This window comes from Elephantulus edwardii, unplaced genomic scaffold (assembly GCF_000299155.1).
Source record: "Elephantulus edwardii isolate Elephantulus edwardi_28Jun2011 unplaced genomic scaffold, EleEdw1.0 scaffold00006, whole genome shotgun sequence".
NCBI lineage: Eukaryota > Metazoa > Chordata > Mammalia > Macroscelidea > Macroscelididae > Elephantulus > Elephantulus edwardii.
In genome coordinates this window covers 33528261-33553226 of record NW_006399756.1, presented here as the reverse complement: position 1 = coordinate 33553226, position 24966 = coordinate 33528261, and the positions used below count along the sequence as shown (strand labels likewise).

Below are 24966 nucleotides of genomic sequence, written 5' to 3'. Positions count from 1 at the left end.
AAGACTGAATTCAAACCCGCCAAAGGGGCGTTGGCTTAGAGTCCCCTGAAGTTCCCACTTTGGGGTGGGTGGGGAGATGAGCAGAAATGTGGAAGGAGGAGGCTAGGGCTGGAGCATTTGTGACCCTAATGCCTTTCCTCTGGAGGGCAACTGAAGGCACAAAAAGCGGCAGTGGGGATGGGTAACTGTACCCCAAGTAGCTCAGCCTAATATTGAGAGCTCCCTTTTCTAAAGCGAGGCCTACCACCAATACAGAAGAGCAGACACCACCCATCTTCTCTGGAAACAACCTCCTCAGGCTGCTCTGAACCCCACACCCCCTTTTCTCGGTCTTTCTGCCTTCTACTTTCTGAGACCCTGGGGTTTCCACCCAAATGAGAAGGTTCTCCTAAAAAGGATGCTCAAGACCCCAGGCAATGGAGCACCCAGAAGCTTGACTCCACACCCACACCTTAGGACCTTTGGGTGGGCCTGGGAGGGGGCGAGGCCAGTCGGGGAGGAAGAGGGCGAGGCACAGCTGGCTGCGGGCAGGGAGGTGCCCTTCAGTGGGACTCTGCAGCCCCATAGAAGATGGGGTAGTAGAGGGAGCAGGGGTAGGAGAACATGAACTTAACCGCGAACTTCATCTCCTTGTTCTTCCTGTCCCAGCGGTAGACGGCCATGAGTAGCAGCTGCCCGTCCACCTTCCGGCCCATGACCAGGAAGCTGCCCGTCAGGCTGTCCAGCTGGGGGCAGGGGCAGCCCGCACCATTCTTCATGTGCAGCACCAGCCGCTTGGAGTCCTTGCGCTTCAGGGGCCCCGGCTTGAGCAGCTTCTTCTTCTTCTGGGCTCCAATCAGCTTCCGGTCTCCATTCTCCAGCTTGATCTCTTTGATGCGCATTTTGACCACTGTAGGAGGAAGGGACAGGGCTTGCCCAAGATGTCCTGAGTGGTGCCTGTTAGCTTACATCTTACAAGTGTGCACCTCTTCTCATGCTAGGGATCTCTAGTGGCCTAGTGATAGTGGTTGTGCTGCCAACCCAAAGGCACACAGTTCAAATCCACCAGCTGCTTTGAGGGTCAAAGATGGGCAGTCTCCTCCTGTGTGATTTACAGCCTCTGAAAACCCACTGAAGGATCAGCTATTTGTCAGTTCCAAATGAGGGTACATAACAGCAACTAACAACTCATGCTAGGTTTGCATGGATTAATTCCATTCTCAAGATACAGGAGAGAGAAACGTGTGGAGAGGCAGTGACTTGCCTAAGTTATGGAGCCTGAATTGTATCGGGCTCTGGGGATGCTTTTCATCCAGATTTCTCTGTGTGTAATGCATATGGGGTATGTGTTTGGTGCGAGCCTGATTTGAGCGGTGGTGGGTTGATAAATGTTTTAACACCTGACTCTGGGGAAGGGAGGGCCCTGATCTATATAGTGTTTATTCCTGGGGTAAATACCACTCCCACCATCAAGTACATCACTGGATTCGGAAGAGGCAGACACCAACAGCTTTTGTGGATATGATTCCAGCACACGTGTGTGTGTGTGTGAGAGAGAGAGAAAACATGGAGGTGTGGTGTGTGTGTGTGTGTGCGCGTGCGCATGTGTGTGTGTATGAGAGAGAGAACATGGACGTGTGTGTGGTGTGTGTGTGTGTGCGTGTATGTAGGGCAGTGAGGGGAAGTGGCCAGGAAGTCACAGCTCAGGCCACTCTGGGGTGGTGGCAGAGAGCCTATTATGGTTGGGGATAGGACATTCTGGTTTCAACCAGTCACTCAGGCCTAGTTTCTCCCTTCTTCAGGCTTCAGGGACCCCAGCTCTGTGGGAAGACAGAGAATAACTTGGCCCACTCAGGGAATAAGGTTTCATAAAATATTTCTCTCTCTGAAACCTCCTCCACATACACATACCCTACACACCATGCGGTACAGTGTTCTTTTTTCAAACAGACTAACTTCATAAAAGACACTGCGAATAAGGATAATGCTATTATCTCTCTCTACACAGGGAGGCTCAGTTCCAGTGCAGGGAGATGACTGGGCAAAGAGCACTGCTGGGCTAAGTGGTCCCCACATGCACCAGGCCTGACGGACTGTTGGCTCAGCCGTCCCAGGACAGGAAGCTCCAGGATGAAGCTGTGAAGATAGGAGTCACAGAGCCCTGGCTAGGGATGTGCTGGGCTCCAGGCAGAGGTGCTCAGGAGTGAGGGTGCTGCACTTCCAACCTGGTGCCAGCCCATTTCTCCCCCTACAGTCCCATCCAGCTGTGGGCTAAGCCTGCGTCCCCTAGGGAGACAAATACAGCTCCGGGGTCCCTGAGGACAGCTCTCAGGGATGGTTGGAGGAGTCCTGCTGGAGTGATTCTAAGGTCCATGACTGTGGTCTTGAAGGGGGTCCTGAAGCCCTTGAGATGATGGAGGAGAGATAGAAGACAGATGAATGAGGGCTAGGGTGCTATCAAGTTAACCAGGACTCATGGTGACCCTGTGAACAGGTCTGAACCGGGCCGTATCCGCACCATTCTCATGATCTCTCTCATGCTCAAAGCCCTTGTGGCTGTCACCGTGTCAGCCCATCTCGTGGACGGTCTTCCTCTCTTTCATGGACCTTTTCCAGCATGATGTCTCTCTCTAAGGCCTGGTTCCTCTTGAAAATATGTCCAAAGTAAACTTTGGGCCAGAGGATGGAGAAGGGGAAACTAGGGAGTCACTGACTGCTTAATGGCTACGGGGCTTCCGTTGGGAGTGACGAATGTTCTGGAACTAGATCATGATGGTTCCACAACCTTGTGAATGTACTCAATGCCACTGTAAAATGGTGAATTTCAATTATCTTTTACATAAGTGCTTAAATAGAGGTGCTTTATTCTGGGGAGATTCCTGTTCCTCAGATTCTGAAAGGGGTCTGTGATATAGAAATGGTGGGGGTCCACTGTGGTGGGCGGGGAGGTGATTGGGTGTGTCCAGGAGGAGGGATGGGGCTGGGGTGGCCACCCAGGTCTCACTCACCAAAGTCGCTGGAGCACATCTGTTCCATGAGGCCCTCAGCACTGTGTTCTATCTCACACTGGGCACAGATCTTGGTCACTGAGGAGAGAAGTCGGGGTGGGAGCGGGGAGGCTGATGAGGGGGAGTCCAAGGACTGCCTTGGGGTGCAGGCTTCCCATCCTCAACAGGAAAGGAGGTGGATGGTGACCCTACCACCACCGGTTGATAATTGAGTAATTATAAGACTCACAAGATTCAGGACAACGCAGGCCATGGCTGCCCAGGTGGGCACAGTGATTGGCTCATAACCTGGCAGTCACAGCCATCCTGTGCCTTGTGTTCTGTTACCTCATGCACCCCTCAGCCTGTGACATAAGCGGTAGGATTCCCACTTTAGAGAAAAGGAAACAGGTTCTGAGTGGTGACCCAAGTCTGCAAAGCTTGAGAACCAGACCTGGGACAGGGTTATCTGCCAGCTCTCTCTAGGAAAACAGATGCTGATAGGGTCAGGCAGGTGGGTGAACAAGTCCAGCTGGCTGGGTGGGAGCCCTTTCTCGGGTGGGCAGAGTAACAGTGCCAGAGCACTGAGGTTTTCAAAGGAAGCCCAAACACTTCTTTTTTACATGAAATATTCCATTGTCTGTTGGCCTGGAGACACTTCTTTAGTCTCTGGTCCCCAGGTCCCCATTCTCATGGTCTCTTCAGCACCTCCTTTGTCTCCACCCTTGGGTATCTCCTTGGTATCCCTGGAGAAAGGAGGGCAGTCAGGTGGGATTTCCATGCCATTGGAATAGATCCCCTGCAAAAATCTCTGCTGGGGACTGTGATGTCACTGCCTCATCCATCCCCTCCTTTCCTGTCTGGTTTCCAAACTCTAAGCGGTTGGGTTCCCCTTCTTCCAGACATCTCCGGTCAGAGATTGGGCACCCAATGACAGCTCTTAGAGGAGGTAGGAGTTGGGGAGAAGTGCGTGGCCTGGACAGAATGAGTGGGTGGGTTAGCATTGAGAGTTGGGATCCAGTATGGTGAAGGGGTCACCTATGTGCAGCTAAGTCTAGTTCCTTTTGGGGAGTGGGGAACCTGGAGGATATGAAAAAGGAGCGGTGCTGCCCCTAGGGGGAGTCCTTGCGTTGGGGTAGTTTAGACTCTACAGTGAGGTTGCAGCTTACTTGTTACCTCCCTTCCCTGGCTCTGGGTGCTCAGGTGGGGCTTACCTGGTGGGCTGCGGCTCTGGAAGAGACCAAGGAGGAGCAGAGCAAAAGGGAAGTTGAGAGGAGGAAGAAGTGGAGTAATGGAACTGGGGGTGGGATTAGGATTTTGAGGTTTTGGGAACCCTAGATAGCTTTCTGTTTTACAGTTGGACAGTCAAGGCTGAAAAGCTACTGTCTCAGGATTCTGTTAGGGGCAGAGCTGGTTAATCAACTCTTTGCCCCCATATGCCGCCTAGAGGCTTACTCCCAGGGCTCCCAGGCAGGGAAACTGGGGAGAAAGTAGAGACGTTGCTCAGCACAGAAAAGCAGAGGGGCACAAAACTCGAGGCTTAGCATTCATATTTTTATGTCTTTTCTTACTCTTTCCTCCTCTCCTCATCCTGCCCAGGTCCCAACTTGGAATAGAGGTGATGGAGGAGATGAAAAGCATTGTTTACCAACTATAGCATTTTCAGGTTGAATGAAGAGAAAAGGCATTAATTGGGGGGGGGGGGAAGGATATGTGTGTGAAGATTGTGAGCGCCCCAGGGACACTAGAGGTTTGGGAAGGTAGGTGCAGCAAGAGGGCTTGGGGGTCTGCAGGAGCTGAGATGGAGTCGGGAGAATCAGTGGGGATGCCCAGTGAAGAAGGCTCAGGGCGTTTGGGGCGCGCGGGGATGGGGACAGTGGCGGCGGCGCTACCTGGAGGCGCGGTGGCGGGCAGGTGTCCGTACTGCACAGTGATGCAGAGGTCGTTGTCCAGAGGAAACTTGTGGCAGTGCAGCATCTCGGGCCAGGGGAAGCCGTAGGCCTCCATGAGCGGCGCGCAGCCAGCGCGCACGGCCTCACACAGCGAGCGGCACGGGTAGATGGGTCGGTCGAGGCAGACGGGGGCGAAAAGCGAGCAGAGGAAGACCTGCGTGTCCGAGTGGCAGCGCTTGGCCAGCAGTGGCAGCCAGCTGCTCGCCTGCTGCTTCACCTCGGCCAGGCTCTCGTGCTCCAGCAGGTTGGGCAGCCGCATGCGCTTGTAGCCCACCGTGTGGCAGAGCGCCAGGTCGGCGGGGATGTCGAGGCACTGCGGGGGCTTGGAGTAGGAGCGCCCGTGCAGAGGCTCCGTCTGCCAGCCGTAGTAGTCGTACTCCTGGCCACACGCCGGCCACGCGTGCAGTGCCCCTAGTAGCAGGGCCAGCGAGGCCGCCTGTGCGCCCCCTGCAGCTGTCCACATGGCTCCAGCACTCGGGGCGCAGGCCCCCCAGGCGCTCTGATGTGCGGCCCGGCCCCGCCGCTCCTGGGCAGCTAAGGTCTCTCAAGTGAGTGGCAGTCAGCTCAGCTCCTGCGGCGCGCTGTGGGCTCCTGGCCCTTCCTACCTCCAGTCCCAGCGTCTGTGCGCCCCAGCCAATCTCAGGCCATCCTCCCCTAGGCGGTGGCAGGGTGGAGCCCCCCTCAGCCCCTCCCGTCTGGTTCTTTCACGTCCCGCCCACAGCCTGGTGGTGCACCCCTGTCCAGCTCACAAGCTCCCGGCCACACGGAAAGGCACAAGGTTCCTGACCTCCCCGGATATTTTCCTCACGCCTCGTCTTCTCCATCATTCTTCCTTATCTCTCCACCACAGCCTCTTCTGTTCCTTTTCTCACTCACTTCACTTATCTCTCTGCCCTGGTCTTTTACCCCTCCACTCTGCTTTCTCTTCCCTGACACCTCGGCTTCCCCTTTTCCCTCTGGCTGCCACACTGCCCTGGTCCAGGCAGGCATCTCTTTACTCGGTGTTTACTGAGCTTGGTGCCAGGCACTTCAGCGGTTGTTGGGGAAATGGAGATAGACAAGAGCCACCTCCACACACCGCAGCCTGATGGAGACGGAGCTATCAGAGCTATTTAGTGAACTGTTGCTAAGGGTCAGGGTGGGTGCACACACCGCTGGCTCATTACCAACTAGCATTTCTTACGACTGCTTATGTTTGTTGCATGCCTTCCTCTACTGGGGTCTGTTCCAAGTCCATTGCATAAATGACATCATTTAATTCTCTCAACAATGTGGTAAGGTGAATACCAGCTATTCTCATCCCCACTTTTCAGATAAGGATACTAAAGCAAAGAAGGATTAAGCAAGGACCCAGATTTGAATTCAGGAAGTTTGGTTCCAGAATCAGCCCAGATAAAACCAGGAGATGTGGATTCTGGAGGCTCAAGGAGGTGAAGTACTTGGTTACACAGCTCATAAGTGAGAGAAGCAGGATTAAAAATCCAGGTGTTGAGCCCCCAAGTCTAGAGCTTTGTTATTTTGCCTTGAGATAAACATTAAACCAAGATTATAAACACTGTAGGAGGAGGAAGGAGTTGACTGTGTCTTTGAGGCCCAGGTGTCATCTTTAGTCATCCAGTGACCAAGAATAATAGAAGAATCAATGCTTTTGTGTTGTGCTGCTGAAGAAAAGTATTGAACATAACATGGACTGCAAAAGAACAAACAGGGCTGTCTGGAGAGGGTGAAACCAGGATGCTTCTTGGAAGCAAGGATTTTGAAACTCTATCTCTCATACTTTGGGCATGTGGCCAGGAGGGACCAGTCCTTGGAGAAGGACATCACAAGAGAAGAGGACCCGGAATAAGATGGAGTGACACTGTGACTGTAGCAATGGAATCAGATGTGTCAGAGATGTGAGGTTAGCTGAGGATAGGCAAGGTTCAGAGCGTCTATGAGTTGTAGTTGACTCAATGGCATACAACAACAACAACGACATGAGGCTTGGAAAGGAGCTTTGGTGTGTAGCGTATTATGCTGCTAACTGAAAGATTGGTAGTTCAAGTCCACCAGGAGCTCTGTGAGAGAAAGATGGACAGTCTCCTGTTAAGATTTACAATCTTAGAAACCTGATAGAGGGTCACTATAACATGCAGCTCAGAAGGATCCCAGGTGGGACAGTAGTTAAAAGGTCATGGGAGGAAGATGTGGTCATCTGCTTCTGTAAAGATTTACGGATGGGCAGTTCTACTCTGTCCTTTACGGTTTCCATGAATTGGAATTGACCTGATGACAGGGGGTAGAATGTGGCTCAGTAGTAGGAGACTAGGGCCCCAATTCCTGGCCGGTTCACATCACATGCAGTTACCATCTGTGGTCCGTAAATGCTGTACTATGTTGCTATGATGATGTGTGTTGCTATGATGGTCAATTGGTTCATGAGACCAAGACAGACTAGGAAGAAAGGCCTGATGATCTACTTCTGAAAATCAGCCATGACTACCCTGTGGATTACATTAGTCTGATCCAAAACCTATCTTGAGGGTTGCTGGAGCAAGCATCATTTTGTTCCCATGGCACCATGAGTCAGGGGGCAGCTCAACAGCAACAGCTGCAACATGAGGTGTCCAGGGAAGCCTCAAAGATGAGGTGACTTTCAGAATCCCTATATTTGGTGTCTTTCCCTCCTTTATGAGCTCTGACGTTCTTGTTATTAGGAGGCAAAGCTTTGGGAGGAGGTAGTTCCTTGACAGCCTAGCCTGGGGCCTTTCCTCCCAGCCTTCAGTGGAGAGAGCAGCCTGCGGGTGTCTTGAAGGCGTCTGCTGTCCCCTACCCTCTAGACTTCCTGGATATGTCCAGGGCTTCTGTCTTCCTGTGGATCCATCCTTTAGGAGAAAAGAAAACAAGTGAGGGGTCGTTCATGATATTCAACACACATGCAAGGCACAGAGTGAGGTGTGGATGGGGACACAGAGACAAAAAACAAAGGACCTACTTCATGTTATCTAGACACAAGATATGTGTCAGAAGGTAATAGGACAGAAGAAAATGCAGCACATAACAGCTCTGAGGTGGGACAGCATGATTTTTGAAGTCCAGGATGACCTGGTTGGTTCATGGTTGAACAAGCTAGGGGCCTTTCCTTTTTTCTGTTTCAGATTCTGCTGTTGTAGACTCCGGAAGGTGAGGAATCAGACCCCTTAGGACCAGTCTGCTTACAGCAGTAATGGTGCAAGGGAGAGAAAGAGCCGGGCTACAATCCTGGCCACATGGGCAAGTACTTAACCACTCTGACCCTTCACTTACTTGTTTGTAAAATAGAACTTTCACAGCAGTTATTGAGAGGGAAACAAAATAATGCATGGAAAGTCCCTCCCACAGTGCTGGAACATAATAGGCTCTGGAGGATGTTAGCGCGGTTCCTGGGTGTAAACGGTTTGGTCTCAATTACTGTGGTAGACCTTGCACTTCCCATGCAATGATTGGGTGGTGGTCATTGCTGAGATGCTGTAGAGCTGCGTAGCAACCCTATCAACAACAGAGCTGAACCCTGCCCTCTCCTGAGCCATCCTCATCATCTCTGACACACTGGAGCCCATTGCTCATTGTGGGCACTGTGTCAACCCATCTCATTGAGGGTCTTCCTTTCCTTGATGATCTGCCACCTTTCCAAGCATCATGTCCCTTTCCAAGGAATAGTCCCTCCCAACAACATGCCCGGAGTACATGAGACAAAGCTTCCTCATTTTGCCTCCAAACAGCACGCTGGCTGAATTTTCTCTAAGATGTATCTTTTTGTTCTTTCGGCAGTCCATGGGATATTTAGTACTCTTCTCCAACATCTCAACAGCTCAAATGCATCAATTCTTCTGTCCTCCTAATTCATTGTTCAGCTGTCAGATGTATAGCGAGCGATTAAAAATTAGGCACACCTTAGTCTTGAAAGTGACATCATTGATCCTCCATTCTTTGCAGAGGTCTCTGACAGCAGACTTTCTCAATACAATATATCTTTTGATTTCTTGGCTACTACTACCAAGGGTGTTGATTGTGGATCCAAGTAAGAGGAAACTATTGACAATTGCAATCTTTTCTTCATCTATCATGATGTTGCCAGTTGGCCCAATGTTGAAGATTTTTGTTTTGTTGATGTTGAGATGTAATCCACATTGAAGGCTGTAGTCTTTAATCTTCTGTAGCAAGTGTCTCAAGTTCTCACTTTCAGCAAGCCAGGTTGTGTTATCTGCATAATGCAAGTTATTGATGAGTCTTCCTCTGATCCTGAGCCATATTCTTCTTCACAGAGTGCAGCTTTTGGAATGATTTGCTCAGCATACAGATTGAATAATTATGGAGAAAGGAAAAAGCCTGCCTCACACCTTTCTTCCTTTTAAACCATGTAGTGTTTCCCTTGGTCTGTTTGGGCAACAGTTTCTTAGTCTAGGCTCCTGCATTTTGAATACCAGTAGCATCACTTATACTGGACAGGTTTAAGCAGGGCTCAGATTAAAACAGACGAGGAAGTGGGCCATCGACTTCTGAAATAACAGAATCTTGAAAATTCTATGAAAAAGAAAGGCAATGATTGAGGAGGGTATGCACATGGTTCTTGTGGCCCATCAAGGGTGTTGAAAAGTATTGTTAATACAAATAAAGTATATGGAATAATTGTAGGGGATTGGTCAGTTTTGCCATCTTGCTAGGCTTCAAAGGAGCTATTTCAGAGATTGGCGGGGAACCTCGTTAGGATCAAGAAGAACCAGGAGCAGAGAGTGTTCATTAGATCCAGGGTACTGTGAGCCTCCTAGACCCAAATGATAGAGCTGTAGCATTCAAGAGGACGCAAGACAATGGGACTGGCAGCCGGTGAGGTTCACCAGCCCACGAAGCAGAGAGCTGAGTGTCTTTTGTCCGGAGTACTCTCTGAGTACTCGTGTGTGGTGCTGAAGAGGCTTGTGGCATTTACCCTGAGCAAGGTAGAAGTTAGGGACAACTGAAAAGAAGTTCTCCTCATCCCAAAACACATCCTGAGTGTAGTGTTAAGGATTTATTGCTCAAAATGGCTTTTGAGCCATTAACTTTGATTTTGCTGCGTATATGCTTATAGGATCATAAAAATAGGGTGTGTTAGTCTGTCTATAAAGGAATTGGCTAGACTTATCATCCCACTAGGTTTAAACAGGGTGGCTTCAGCAGCCGTTGTGAAGCTCAACATCAACGAAGAAGAGGAAGAAATGCACATCCTTCAGAGATTCTTGCATCAGCCAGATAGGGCCTTCAGGAGCAGCAGCAACAACACAGCAGAGAGCCAGAGACCCGATGTGAGGCAGAACAGACCTTGGGACTGCAGCCCCGTGGAACAAGGGATAGGAGCCTTCACTGAAGCTTCCTGGAAGACTGATGGAAGATGCCATATCTGGCAGAACGGAGGGACCTTTGTGGCATGGATGTAAACGGTGAGGCCGAAGGTCACAGGGTCTACAACCACACTTGAGAAGCCATCTGGACTGAAGGATTGTGTCCTGTACCAATATGAATGATACTCTGTTAACTTCCCTCATGAAGCCCATAACTGTGAGTAAGGTTCTGTAAAGTCTGTGTAGACGTTGCAATGGATTTTGGATCTGGTAGAACATCAAGATTGGGGTTGGAGTTAGTAGAAGTAGGTGAAGAGTGTGGAGAACGAAGTTTGCTCTTAAAGAAATTAGTTTTGTACTGTAGGTGTTGTTAATGGAGTTAGAAGTCAGACTTGGCCATCCCCACACTGCCCTTGCTCTTTTTATATAGAATCATTCCTTTTACTTCTAAATGAATACTGATTCTGAATTGTACTATGTTAAATCCTTAGTAAGTCTTGTAATTACCAGTATAGTTTGAATACTGTGTGGTCACTGCAAATAATTATTGCTCTCAGTAGAGAAGTAGAACATGCTGTGAGAAGGATAGCTGGTGTCAGAAATTGGTAAAAAAGATAGAGAATGGACTTCTTTTTTTTTTTTAAATTTCCATTCACTTATTGTTGCAATTTTCTCCTCCACACCATGGACTGCCAAGAGAACAAATAGGTCTGTCGTTGGGAGTGTAAAACCAGGTTGCTGCTTAGAGGCAAGGATTTTGAAACTCCCTCTCACATAGTTTGGGCATGTTGTCTGGAGGGGAGCAGCCCTTGGAGAAGGACATCATGCTTGGAATCATGAAGGGTTAATCAGTAGAGGAGAGGAAGACGCTGGATGAGATGGACTGATAGAGTGACTATGGCAGTGGGGGCAGGTGTGTCACAGGTGTTGAGGCTGATTCAGGATAGGGCAGGGTTCAGAACTATTATTAACAGGGTCACTGTTAGTTATAGGTAACTTGATGGCACATAACAACAAAACAACAGACTTTTTAAAACAAAAATAATAATGAGCTATCACAAAAGCTGACCCCCACTTCTTAAGAGTCATGGTGGGAATTATCCTCTCACCAACTGAAATTAGGCCAACACCATGCCATTTTGACATCTACTGGCCTAAAGCTAGGAGCCCTGTTGGCACAACAGTTATGCACTTGACTACTACTAACCAAAAGGTAAGTAGTTTGAACCTACCCAGAAGTTCTTATGTGAGGGAAAAAGCCTGGTGATTCGCTCTGGTAAAGATTATAACCTAGACAACCTAGTGTGGGTGTGGGTTCTTCTGTGTCACATGGGCTCACTATCAGTTGGAATCAATTCAGTGGCACCTTATAGAAACATCTAATCTAAAGTTTGATGGTTTGAATGCATCTAGTAATGCTGTGGAAGAAAGTTCTGGCAAATCTGCTTTTGTAAAGACCGCTGTCGGCTTGAGGAGAAGTTCTACTTCACTCATGATATGTGGGGTTGCAATGAGTTAGAACCGACTCAATACAAACAGGTTTGGGGTTCTGGGTGACTCTGGGGTACTAATGGGGTATAAGTCTCAGATATCATGGCCTTGGCTCTGATTTGGGGCCCTGAGTAGCAGGTCTGCTCCCCATATTCTAGGCACCCTTCAGTTCCCCTCCCCAGACTAGGCAGGACTCCTGTCCTCCAGAGGAGATGTGGCCTTGGGCCCGGGAGAGGGTGTTGGAGCACCCCAGGTGGTTGTGCAAGGTGCTAGCTCCCTGGGCCGTTCATCAGCTGTGTGCTCCTGGCCTTCTCGGCAGCGCCTGGACAGAGAGGGGCATTGTTCCTGCTGCTGGTTCATAGAAGGAAGCGTGGCATTTAGTCCGGGAGCCCCTGGGGTCTCCACAGAGCAGTGGGGGCCAGGCTGGAAGAAGGGGATAGGTAGTCTTTACCTAGAAACTCTGCCCTGAGTACCCCCTCCCCCCTGAGGCTCCCCTCCTCTGATGAAAAGGAGAAAAGAAGATGCCCTGTGCAGGCGTGGAGTCCAGGGAGGGCTGCTTCCTCTGCGGCCAGGTGGCTCTCTCAGCTCTGTGATGGGCCCAGCTGGAAGGAGGCCGCTCCCTTCTCTGATGTGGTTGCTCATCCTGATGACGATGACCTAATGCCTAGGCAGCTGGGTGGGACACCTGGTGGGCTGGGCACCTGTCCATCTTGTCGTGTCTGCAGTCTGGGCAAACATTTGACCCACCTGATGTTTGTCTGAAAGAATGTGCATTCACGTTTGTGCGTGGATATGTGAGTAAGGCTCTATATATTGGGTGTTGTTGAGCCAACTATAATTCCTAGTGACCCTATGGACAATGGCTCTAAACCTTGCCCTGTCTGGAGCCAGCCTTACCTTCTCTGACACACCTGATGTCGTTGCCACAGTCACTGTGTCAATCCATCTCCCCAGGGGCTTTCTCTCCTGTGCTGATCCTGTGGATAGCTCTTATAAGCTTATAGCAAGCTTGTTAATGATGCTATCAAATTCTACAGTTCTTTACTTTTTTGTTGCTTACTGGTGGTTTTTAAGGTGTGTTCAGGGTTCCCTGGGGGTTTCTGAGATTCTTTCAGGTGTTCTAAAAGGTCAAAATTTACATCGTTCAAAGATCTGGTCAAAGCATAAAACATTGTGTTTTGTTCATTGCACATTATTTGTTGTTGTTGTGGTTGTTATGTGCCATCAAGTCACCTGCAACTCATAGTGTCCCTATGTACAACAGCTGTGAACCCTGATCTATCCTGAGCCAACCTTATTGTCTCTGACATGCCTACCTGTACTATCCTTGTCACTGAGTCAATCTATGTTATCTAGGGTCTTCCTCTCCTGCGCTGTCCCTCCACCCTCCCAAGCATGATGTCCCACTCCAAGGACTGGTTCCTCCTTGCACCATGCCCAAAATATGTCAGGCGGAGCTTCAGAATCCTTACCTCCAAGGAGCAGTCTGGTTTCACCCTCTCCAGGACGAATTTGTTTGTTTTCCTAGCATGTAGCTGGGTAAGGCTATTCATTGGAAAGGGACATTATGCTTAGAAAGATGGAAGGTCAACAAAGGTGAGGAAGACCCCCCCCCAACCAGATGAATTGACACGGTGACTTCAGTGTCAGAGATGATGAAGATGGCGCAGGATAGGACAGGGTTCAGGTTGGTTGTTCATAGGGTCACTGTGAGATGTACTCAACAGGACCTAATAACAAAAACATCTAAAAAATGATCCCTGTCTCCTTCTCTCTATTCCTGGAACCATAAAAAAACTTGATTTTCTGTATGTGTGTGTTCTTGATTTATATACATATATAATGTAGGTTGTTGCTGAGTCTTCCTGCAACCTTTTTTTTTTTAGTATGATACTGATTTTTATTTTTTATAAAATTTTTTATTTTAATTGTGATTTTCATGGAAGTTTACAGAAAAGTTAGATTTTCGTTCATTCATTGTTGCACATTTTACTCCCTCTCCCCCCTTCCCCCTCTCCCAATTAATTTTTTAAAAATTTTTTACAATTTTTTATTTTAATTTTATTATTTTTTGTGTGTGTGCTGTCAAATCAGATCTGACTGGTACAGGAGGAAATTGTCCCTCCTTTTCCGGCAGAGTATCTGGTAGATTCAAACCGTGTACCTCTGGGATTGCAGTGCAGCTTCTTGCCACTAGGCCACCAAAGCTCCCCTCATTTTTTTTTAAATTATTTGTTCATTGTTGCACCATTACCACCACCCCCCTCCCAGGTTCTCTTTACAATGTACCTCTTATACTGGGCTGTTGTCCTACTTCCTCCAGTCCTGATGCCGCATTCTTCTTCATAGAATCTGGCTTTGTGCATTATTTGCTCAGCATACAGATTGAATAGGTGTGGAGAAAAGATACAATCCTGATTTTAAACTGTGCAGTGTTCCCTTGCTTGGTTCAGACAACAGCTTCTTGGTCTAGGTATAGATTTTGTGTTAGCACAAATAAGAGTTTGGGGATCCCCATTCTTCTCAATGTTAGCCATAATTTGTTATAATCCACACAGTCAAATGCTTTTGCATAGCCAATAAAACTAAAAATAGACATTCTTCTGGTATCCTTTGCTTTCAGCCAGGATCCACTGATATCAGCAGTGGTGTCCTTGGTGCCGTGGCCTCTTGTAAAGCCAGCTTGAACTTCTGATAGTTCCTTGTCAGTGTACTGTTCTAGTCATTTTTTAAAATGATCTTCAACAATATTTTGCTTGCATGAGATATTAATGATATTGTTTGATAATTTCTGCTTTCTTTTGAGTCACCTTTCTTAGACATGAAGACAAATATGAACCTCTTTGAGTCAGTTGGCCAGGCAGCTGTCCTCTGAATTTCTTGGCATAAAATGGTGAGTATACTCAGAGCTGCATCTGTTAGCTGAAACATGTTAATTGGTATTCTACCAATCTCTGGGGTCTTATGTTTTGCTAATGTCTTCATTGAAATTTGAACTTCATCCTTCATTATCATTGACTCTTATTCATATGGTGTTTCCTGAAATTTTTCAGTGTCAACTAATTCTATTTGGTGCAGTGATTTTGTGTATTCCTTCCATCTACTTTCGATGCTTTCTGGATCATTCAAGATGTGGTCATTGCATTTCTCAGTATTGCAACTCAAAGCTTGAACAGGTTCTTCAATTCTTTCAGCTTGAGAAATGCCAAGTGAGTTCTTCTTTTTGTTCTCTGACTCCAGTTCTCTGCACATTGCGTTATACTATTTTGCTTTATCTTCTCAAGCTGCCCTCTGAAAGTCTCTATTCAGATCTTTTACTTTGGCATCTTGTTACAAACGATTATTATTTTTGATAATGGGAAAGACAGGACCAAACAGGCGAAGCCAGAGCAATTTGGCCAAGATAAATAAAGACACTAAGTGTATAAGGAGAAGGGACAATTTTGGTAAATGCTGTAATAAAGTACAAGAAGACTGATGAGTCTTGAGGTTGCAGTAAGAAAAGTTGATATGGTTTCCGATTCTGTATCATAACTAACTCATCCACTGCCTGGCCCACTGTGGGTCTCCACGGGGTATCTGAGGCTGTAAATCCCAGTGGGAGGAACCTGCTTATCTTTCTTCTGGTGCATTTGAAGTATGGGATGCCCTTGGCCTCTGGGCTAGCATGCAGTTTTCTAAGGACCATGCCACCAGAGCTCCCTGCATTATAACTAGTTTTTAAGAAACTGTTGTTGATCGTGGAGTCATTAATGACTCATCGCAACTTTATGAACAGTAGGTACCAACCTTGCCCAATCCTGCACCATCCTCACAGTCTCTGCTGTGTCCAAGCCCATCATTATAGTCACTGTGTCAATCCACCTTGTTGGGGGTGTTCTCTCTCTCTGACCCTCCACATTCCCCAGCATTATGTGTGAGATGACGTTTTACCATCCTTGCCTCTAAGGAACACCCTCGTTGCACTTCTTCCAAAATGTTTGTTCTTTCAACAGCCTATGGAATAGTCAGTACCCTTCTCAACACCACAACATAAAGGCGTTGATTAGCCTTCTGTCATCCTTCTTCATTGTCCAGCTTCAGATGCGCAGAGAGTAAATGAACAGACTCTGGCTTCTATCAGGGACACCTTAGTCTTTAAACTGATGTCATTGTTCCTTTGCACTTTGGAGAAATCCTTGAAAGCAGTTTTTCCCAATGCAACATATCTTTTGATGATATGACTTTAAGAAATTACTATGTGAAGGGAGCTCTGGCGGCCTAGTGGCAAGAAGCTGTACTGCAATCTCGAAGGTTTGTGGTTCAAATCCACCAGTTGTTCCACTGGAGAAGGAAGGGCAATCTCCTTCTGTGCAGGTCAGATCTGATTTGACAGTACACAACAAGAAAGAAAAACAAGAAGAAGAAAAAAAGAAAAGAAACTACTATGTGTACATTTTTTGGCTAATATGTAAGAGGAGTGTCCATAATTCTCTGAAAACACTATTAAAATAATCATTCCAACTACATTTCTGTGGCAGTCAAATTGTCTTCAGGTACTTTAACCAAAACAATTTATTTGCAGCAGATTGAGTACCAAAGTAGATCAGAGAATATAGTGTCTTCTATTAAGTCAGACATTCCTCTAGGTTGGATAGCCCTGGTGTACAAGTTGCCGTACAATGGTCACTTGTGGTTGCTGTGAGGCTGAACACTGTGACACTGATGTGTCAAATGCATTACATTAATGGCTGGTTACCCAATGCGGACAGAGAGTAGGGTGGAGCTTAAAACAAGCTTGGAAGCAGGAGTGGCATCCACTTCCGTAATAGCTTCCCTCCAGAAACCCTATGAACCTGGAGAGAGGATGAAAGGCACCCAAGCTTTGAGGACTCTCCTTCATAGGGTCTCTATGAGTTGCCTGCGACTAGACGGCACTTAACAACAACAACAACAACATTAAGCCAGATTAGAGAAATTTGCAAAAAGATGGGTGAAAGAATGTAATTTCTCTTATGTTTTTAGGAAAAAACCCTCAACCAACCTTCAACAACAACAACAACAGAAAAACTTTCAACAACAAATGCAGATGAATAGTGAGACTGAATCTTGAGATTATGTTAGAGTCTCCTGGAGCACTGCACTCAGTGTTCCTCCATGGGAACAGCATTCTGCCTAGCTGCTGTCATCTCTTAGCACAAAGCCCAGAGTGTGTGGTCTGTATAATCAGAGCATTAGTGCTGTCAGACATCTACTGTCCGCAGAGTTCTCTAAGAGGAAGTGAAAGTTGGCCTCCCTGGCTCCCGGTCCAGGGCTCTTCCCATCACACCTGTGACATGGTTTTATTTCCCAGTCCAGCTGTTGTGGTTTTGTAGTTTTGAGTTGACTCTGGCTCATCAGGACCCAATATTACAGAGTAGAACTGCCTCAAACACTTTCCTAGGCGGAATCATCTTGTGCACCATCGAGTTGGAATTGCCTCTTGGTTACCCCTCCTCCGGGTCTTCAGAGGCTGTCAGTTGCTCAGGAGGAGATCCTCGTCCAATGGAGCAGCTGGTGGACCTGGACCACTTGCCTTTAGGTTAACAGGGCAACGCTTTACCCATTAAGCCATCAGAGCTCTTAGGAGTAGGTTAACGTCTGTGTGCAGCTGCTGGTGGGCTCAGAACACAGCCTTTTTAGTTGCCAGCCAATTATTTAACCACTGCACCGCCAGGGCACCTTATTCTAGTCCACTAGCTTTGACACATGCAAAGTCAACATCTGCCCAGAGGGAAGAGGCCCTAGGCTGTCAGTGGTCAGTCTAAGAGCTGGGAAGGCCTCTTGAGAATGCTGATTCCATAGAGAGGCTTGAGCTGGGCACCCTGGTTACTGGAAGGAATGGCCAGGGAGGGGAGTGACAGTCCTCTCTTCTGTAGTCCCTGCACTGTCAGACTGTCTGGGTTGTCCTGGGCCCCATGTACCTTGTTGAGCTAGAGCAGAAGTCAGGCTAGTCTGGAGCCTGGGGCTTAGTCTGACTTTAAGGGTAGCCTTATGAAGCATAAAGGAAAGTGGGATGGGGTATGGCCTCCGCCAGCTTTCTCTCCACAGGGCTGAGTTACAGAGATGGCCGAGCAATGCTCACCTCTTCTCCTGGGTCCCCAGTGCTCCTGGGATCCTCGTGGCTGTGGCCAGTGAGCACTCCTGGCGCAAAGCACGTCAGAGACTGGAGTCTAACCTCAGCAAAGCCACTTGACTTTGGGCTAGTTTTTAAGTCTCTCTGTCCTTCCATTTCTTTATCTGTAGCCAGAAATTATTACAAACACAATAGTTCCTTATAGGATTAGAAAGAAGGTCAAATGAGTAAATTAAAAAATTGCCTAAAAGGATCTGACACCTTAAATACCATCTATCTACTAACTACTTAATATTATTGAATATTGGCATGAGAACGGTCTTTAGAAACTGTATCGGTTTCTCAGCCTCCTATGACAAGGGTAATGAGTTGGTTGACTTTTAGCAATATGAACGCTCTGAGACCCAGCATTTCAATCCAGGTTGTAGGAAGGGCCATGTTCTCACCAGAGGCTCTAGAAGTTGAGTTTTTCTTGCTTCTCTTATGGTTCTTAATCCACTGGTGTTCAGTTGATTCCACTCAGAAGCTCTATGGGGCAGAGCAGAACTTCCCCACAGGATTTCTTTTGCTGTCATCTTTATGGAACCTGATTGCTAGGTATTTTCTCTTTTGAAGTGGCTGGTGGCTTTGAACCTCCAACTTTCTGGCTAGCAGTTTAGTGATTAACCACTGTGTTACCAGGGTTCTAACTGTTACTAGTGACTTCATGTGCAACAGAACGACATCCTGACAGGTCCTGTGCTATCTTCACCACCTCTGTGGCAATCCATCTTATTGAAGGTCTTCCTTCCACATTCTTCTTCATATAGAACATCTCCTCAGATGATTTGCTCAGCAGACAGATTGAGTCACTCACTCACTTAATGCCTTGAGGTCAATTCTGAGTCATAACTGATATTGCAGTCGGTTTCTGAGGCTGTAAATCTGATGGGAGGAGACTGCCCATCTTCCTCCAGTTGGTGGATTCAAATGGTTATTGTGTACCATTGAGTCAGAACCCATAGCCGGGTTTTCAGAGGCAGTTAATCTCACAGAGGGAGATTGCCCATCCTTCACCTGTGGAGCAGCTGGTGGCCATGAACTGTGTGCCTTCAGAATTGCAGTCCAACTTCTTGCCACTAGGCCACCAGATCTCATGGTGTTTGGATTAGCAGCAACTAACTCTATGAGCTGCATGACTAGAGCATATATTGAATAGGTGCTCTGAAAGGATACAACCCTAACACACAACTTTTTTTCTTTTTAACTATGAGCTATCCCTTTGTTCAGTTTGAGCAACTGCTTCTTGGTCTATGTAGAGAAGCACATTTAAGTGTTCTGGAATGATCTTTTTCATAAGCGACCTAAAATTGATCATAATCTGCACAAGTGCATGGCTTTGTATTGTTAACACAGCCCAAGCAAACATCATTCTAGTATACTCTGCTTTCAGCCTGGAAACCCTGGACCTTGGCAATGACATTTTTGTTAGCCTGGAGGTTCTGCTGAAGACTGTCCAATGTAAGTGACCTTCATATTGGTATTCAAAGTGCTAGTAACTTCAATCATCTCAGCAACACAAAACCCACCCAGTATGACAAACTGACAGAAGTGGAGGAAACTTCTGATAACTTTAGGCATTCCTTGGTTCACAGCAAACTGGCCTCATGTGCTAATTTTTGGGTTCTCTTCCTTCTGTCTCTGTGTCTTCTCTCTCATAAGGGTACTGCTTAGATTACATTAGGAATCACTCTAGCATGCTACTCTGACATGATCCTATGTTAACTAATAGCATTGTCTAAGACTCTTTCCAAACATGGTCATATTCACAGATACTGTTGTGGTTGTCAGGTGTCATGGGAGTCACGTTTGACTCATAGCAACCCTCCACAGAACAGAATGAAACTCTGCCCAACCTCGTCCCACCTTTGCAGCCTCTGCGGGGTTAAGGTCACTGTGGCAGTAAACAGCCAGTCCATCTTGCGGAGGGTCTTTTCTTTTGTGAAAATCTACTTTTCCAAGTATGACGCCCTGCTCCAGGGGCTGGTCCTTCCTGATAACATGCCCACGTGTGTGAGACAAAGCTGGCCATCCTTGCTTCTAAGAAGCATCCTGACTTCTTTTCTTTGAAGACATATTTTTTTGTTCTTTTGTCAGTCCATAGTCAATACACTTTGCCAACACCACAACTCAAAGATATTGATTATTCTTTGGTCTTCAATTTTCATTGTCTCACTTTCACATGTATATGAATCAACCAAAAGTACCACCGTTTGGGTCAGGTGCATCGTAGGCTTTAAAGTGGCATCCTTGGTTTTTGTGCACTTTAGAGAGTTTTCCGGAAGTAAATGGAAGGAACGCACAGCTGTCACTGTACAAAAAATTATTGATCAATGTTTGACCATTTCAGGAAGTTGCATATGATCAAGAAACAAAGATACTGAAAGAAGAAATCTAAAATGCACTGAAGATTGATGGAAAAAGAAGGATCTTGAAATGGATGGAATACCAATGAATTGTTTCAGCTAACAGATGCAACCCTGGGTGTGCTAACTTATCCATACCAACAAACTTGGAAAACCGCTACCTGGCCAACCAATTGGAAGAGACCTATATTTATGCTTATTCTTGAAAAAGATTATCCAAAAGAATTAATAAACACTATCATTAATATCACACAGAAAAAAAATCTTGCTGAAAATAATTCACAGATACTTGGAGTTAGAAATTAAACATTTCTTTTTGAGAAACACCAGTCAACTCATAACAGAGAACAAATTTCAAAGCTCCCAGTTCCTAAGTTTCTCCCAAATCCATCTCCACTCTCCTTGCGGGCTCCTTACTGGTCTCTTTATTTCTCTCTGGCTGACCTTCAGTCTCACTGGTTTCCTCTCAGTAGGAGACTAAGTGATCCTTTCAGATGAGAAAGGGCATATGTAGGGTGCCATGGCCGTAGATAAAGTGATCCTTTCAAATTGCACATCTAATAAAACAATGCTTCATTTCAAGACTTTCAGTCAACTCCTAATCCACTGGACAGCCTTGAGTTCAGCCTTTGGTTTTCAACGTTAGGATGAGGTTCTTCCCAATGTTCCTAACAGGTCAGTCTCTTGTTGCACATGGCAATGCTTGTAGAACCTTGTACATCCTCTGTAGTCTTCATAACAGTGGGTACTGTATACTTGTATGAGTTTTTAAATGAAAATTTATTCAATTCTTGGCATTCTGTAGGACTGAGAATTCAACAAGGGCAAGGTTTTGTCTTGTCCATCTTGGTTTCTCTTGCTCCTATCATGCTGCCAATCACATAGTAGGTGCTCAATAAATGTTACATGAATGGATTGATGAATACTGTTGGTGAGAAGAAGGATCTATAGAGGCTGATATGCTCAGACTGGAGCCCAGGTTCCTTCACTCTTTTTTAGACTCTTCCAGCAGAGTCTTCTGAGGCCTGAGGAAGACCTGAGGGTAAGGGGTGTGGCTGGGAAGAATTAAGCTGAGTGGTCTTTCAGTTGTCAATGCTTGCTGAGGGGAAGGGGATGATAAACAAGCTCAGATTGACTTTTCTTCCTTGAATATTTGTTGAGGTCCTCATGTTTACTGGTATGTTTATCTATGTTTTCACACACGTGATCTTATTTAGTGATCCTGATAACCTTGAGAAAGAAGTGTATTTTCCTCTTGCATAAGAAAACGGAGGCTCAGAGGAGTTCACCCAACTAGAAGCAGAGTCCGCGGATTCTCACTTCCTGCTGAATGAACATGGTGCCGCCCTGCTTTGCATGGGGCTGGAGGAGGGACCTAGAGCCTTCCAGGTCCCTACAACCAGAGCAGATGCTTCAGTGAGACTGAAGAACTGAAGCTGCAAGCAGTTTTGACCACAGGCAGTCAGACCACTGCCCTCAAGGGGCTCTGGGTAGGGAGGTGAAGTCAATCCATGGGCCAATACGTGCATAATCACAAGGTCAGCTTCCCAGTTGGCAGCTAATGGGGGAGAGGTGCCTCTGAGCTCCTTTGTAGGAAAGAAGAAAGTGTGAGTACAGAGTGAAGGGGAACAACTGACCTTTCACCTCTCTGATTGTGAGAACTTAGAAAAGATGCAATGCTTTGGGCCTTAGTTTCCCCATCCATCAGTCAGAGCCAGGAAAGAATTCTTTGGAAGATTGCTGTTGTTAGCTGCTGCGAAGTTGATCCCAATTCATAGACACCCTAGGGGTCAGAGAAGAACTGGCTCATAGACTTTTCTAGACACCACTGGGCCAATTTGCACCATCATGATAGATGGTGAAAAGATTGAGATTGTTAACAGTGCCACTTTGTTTGGCTCCACTATCAACACTCTTGGTATCAGCAGCCAGGAAATTAAAAGATGACTTGCATTGGGAAAGTCTTCTGTCAGAGACTTCTCCAAAGTACTGAAGCTCAACGATGTCAGTCTGGAGACTAAGGTGTGCCTGATACAGGTCCTAGTCTTTGCAATTACTTGCTATGCATTAGAAGGCTGGGCAATGACTAGGGATGATAGAAAAAGAATTGATGCCTTTGAGCTGTGGTCCTGGAGAAGAGTGTTGAATATACCATGGACTGCTAGGAGAGCAAACAGGTTCATCCTTGAGAGGGTGAAGCCAGGCTGCTCCTTGGAGGCAAGGATTCTGAAGCTTTGTCTGATATACTTTGGACATGTTGAAAGGAGGGACTGGTCCTTGGAGAAGGACATCATGCTTGGGAGGGTGGAGGGACAGCATAAGAGAGGAAGACTCTCAATGAGATGGATTGATTCCATCACTGGGGTAATGGAGGTTGGTGTGTCAGAGACGATAAGGTCGGCACAGGATAGAGAAGGGTTCAAGACTGTTGTTGTATATAGGGTTGCTATGCGACTCGATGGCACATAATAAACAACAACAAACTTTATGTGAACAGACCACCGTGTCTTTTTCCCTGCAGAACTGCTAGTGGCCTTGAACGGCTGTCTTACCAGGTTCCTTGGTGGGGAGATGAACTGAGAACAACTGAAAACTAGATGAAGATGCATTGTAAGTGTACAAAAGCTTTGTGCAATCAGAGGAGGCAGTCAGCATGTGGCCTCCTCTCTCTTACTCCAGGTTCAGGAAGGCCCGGGGACAACAGATTCACAAAACCTTTGAGCTGACATTTATACTCTATTCTGGTGGGTCTTGCCCACCCAGGGTCTGTGAAGGCGGTAAGAACATTTCCTAAACTGTTCTCCATGTTTCCCCAAACCAACACAAACGGTTCATTTCCCTGTAAATAAAAGAGCAGATTTCTCTGCTTTTGGCTGCAATCAATGTGCTCTTGGGATAGATCTGCACTCATGCTGAATAGTCTACACATATTTGATTAATATGAAAACCAGAGGCCAGGAGGGGGAAGTAACTTGCCTAGCAAGCAGACAGTGGGTCAGAGAAGCCTTAGCGGGCTTTGTGCTCAGGGCACAGGGCAGGAAGTAGGGACCCCCTGGGAAGACCCCAGGGCAGGATTGTGGAGGGGAAAGCCAGGGCAGGAGTGTAAGGGATAGGCCAGCAGTTGGAGGAACCCTGGGCAAACAATGGCTTCATTAAGGAGTGGGTGCAGGCTGGGGAGGAACTGGGCACAGCTACAGCTAGTGGGGTGAGTTTGTAGCAGCTCGAGCCTCCTTGCCCCCATCCTAGCCAATGGAGCAATTGTCCTCCGCTGGGAGGGAGCTGGGGCCTCAGCCTGGGAACTGCTGGACGCCTGCCCTTGGGGCCACAGAGGTGGTCCTGGCCTTTTTGCCTGTCTCCAGAATGGCCCTTCTGTGCTGTACTGGCTGTTGGGGTTCAGGCCATAGTGAGGTTCTTCTAGCTGGCATTTGGGATGTAGCTGCTTGCTCTGAAGGGGGTTTCTGAAGAGGTCTCTAATTTCCTTTTGTCGACTTTGAGGAAGCCAGTGTCTGTTGATCTCCAGGATCTCTTCTTATAGCTCCTATTCTCAAGTCTACTGCTGCTGTGTGGCTTTGGGCTGGTGACTTGGCTTCTCTGGTCTCAAGTCCATCTGTAAAGTGAGGATCGCTGAGCAGCTAGAAGTATACCTCAGCTGGGTGAGACCCATGCTTGGTTACCAGGATGACTGGGACTGTCCTTGGCATTCAGTGGACAGGGGACGGGGATGCTACATTCCCACAATGCCCAGCCTTCTACACCAGGAACTGTCCTGGCCCAACAGCCCCCAGAACCTCTGCTGAGGAGCAATGATAGATCTATGTTTTCAGTCATTTGTTGTTTTCAAAGGACAGTGGCCTGTTTTTCAAATAATATGACATGTAGGAACCCAAGAGATAGATGAAAAAGGAGAAGGAGTTTAATTGACGGCTTTACTGGGGGTCCAGTGCCCTCCTATGGCCACTCAATTTCCCACGGGAGCCCCAAGACCATTTCCCAGTGTAAACTCCATCCTGGGCTTCACTCAGGCCACTTCCAGGCATCCTACTCTGCTGATGCACTCGCTATTGGGTCACTCTGTGTATTCTGATTGGCCAGACTTCTCTTCAGATTGGCTGGATATCTATTCTAATTGGTCATTATCTATTCTGTTTGCTAGACAGCCCCTGTGATTGGTTAGCCACTATGTTGTACCAGATAACTCCTCAATACTGCAAGTGGCTGTTGTTAGGTGCCCTAGAGCCAATTTTCACCTCAGAGAGATTCCTTGTGACATAGTACTACTGTTTCTAAACTGTAATCTGTCTTTGTAGGAAGTAGATCTCCAGGTCTTTCCCCCTGCTGAGTCAAGGGATTCAAACCATCAACCTTTTGGCTGGCTCCGAGTGCTTAACTGTTATAATACCTTTAGGGCTCCTTCACCACTGCATAAAGTCCGAGTTTGGGAAGAAGAAATTCCACAGAGTCTAATGGACAAATGGGGTTTGGGTTTAGTGTTGTAAGGGTATGAGTGATCCCTGTTCCTCTGGATACATAGAGGAGGGAATTGTCTAGCCTGACATTTCAGGATCACTTGAGAGCTGGTTAGAATATCCCTAGATTAGCCCTCTCCTGCAGAGATTCCAGTTCAGCATGTGCCCCTTCTCAGGGCTCTGGGGACCAGGAGCTGAGCTGGCTCTCTGTTTCTTCCCCCGGAAGTCTTCACAGAGGCCTGGCCGCAGCCTCTCC

At 47.2% G+C, this 24966-nt stretch overlaps 1 protein-coding gene across 1 annotated transcript; it reads right to left on the bottom strand.

Annotated features, from left to right (window-relative positions):
* Window positions 1-463: 463 nt before the first annotated feature.
* Window positions 464-5388, bottom strand: SFRP5 (secreted frizzled-related protein 5). The gene is made up of 3 exons (XM_006880048.1): window positions 4859-5388; window positions 2988-3065; window positions 464-889 (listed from the first exon to the last, which is right to left on the bottom strand). Exons 1-3 carry the CDS (start codon window positions 5379-5381, stop codon window positions 543-545), a joined length of 948 nt encoding a protein of 315 aa, XP_006880110.1. The 5' UTR covers window positions 5382-5388; the 3' UTR covers window positions 464-542.
* Window positions 5389-24966: the final 19578 nt, after the last annotated feature.

Excerpts from the sequence above, each read along its gene's own strand:
- SFRP5 (XM_006880048.1), bottom strand. The coding sequence starts at position 5,381 with ATGTGGACAGCTGCAGGGGGCGCACAGGCGGCCTCGCTGGCCCTGCTA. Across the intron at positions 3,066-4,858 it reads GCCCGCCACCGCGCCTCCAG|TGACCAAGATCTGTGCCCAG; the intron begins GTAGCGCCGCCG and ends TTCTCTCCTCAG. Across the intron at positions 890-2,987 it reads GATGTGCTCCAGCGACTTTG|TGGTCAAAATGCGCATCAAA; the intron begins GTGAGTGAGACC and ends TTCCTCCTACAG.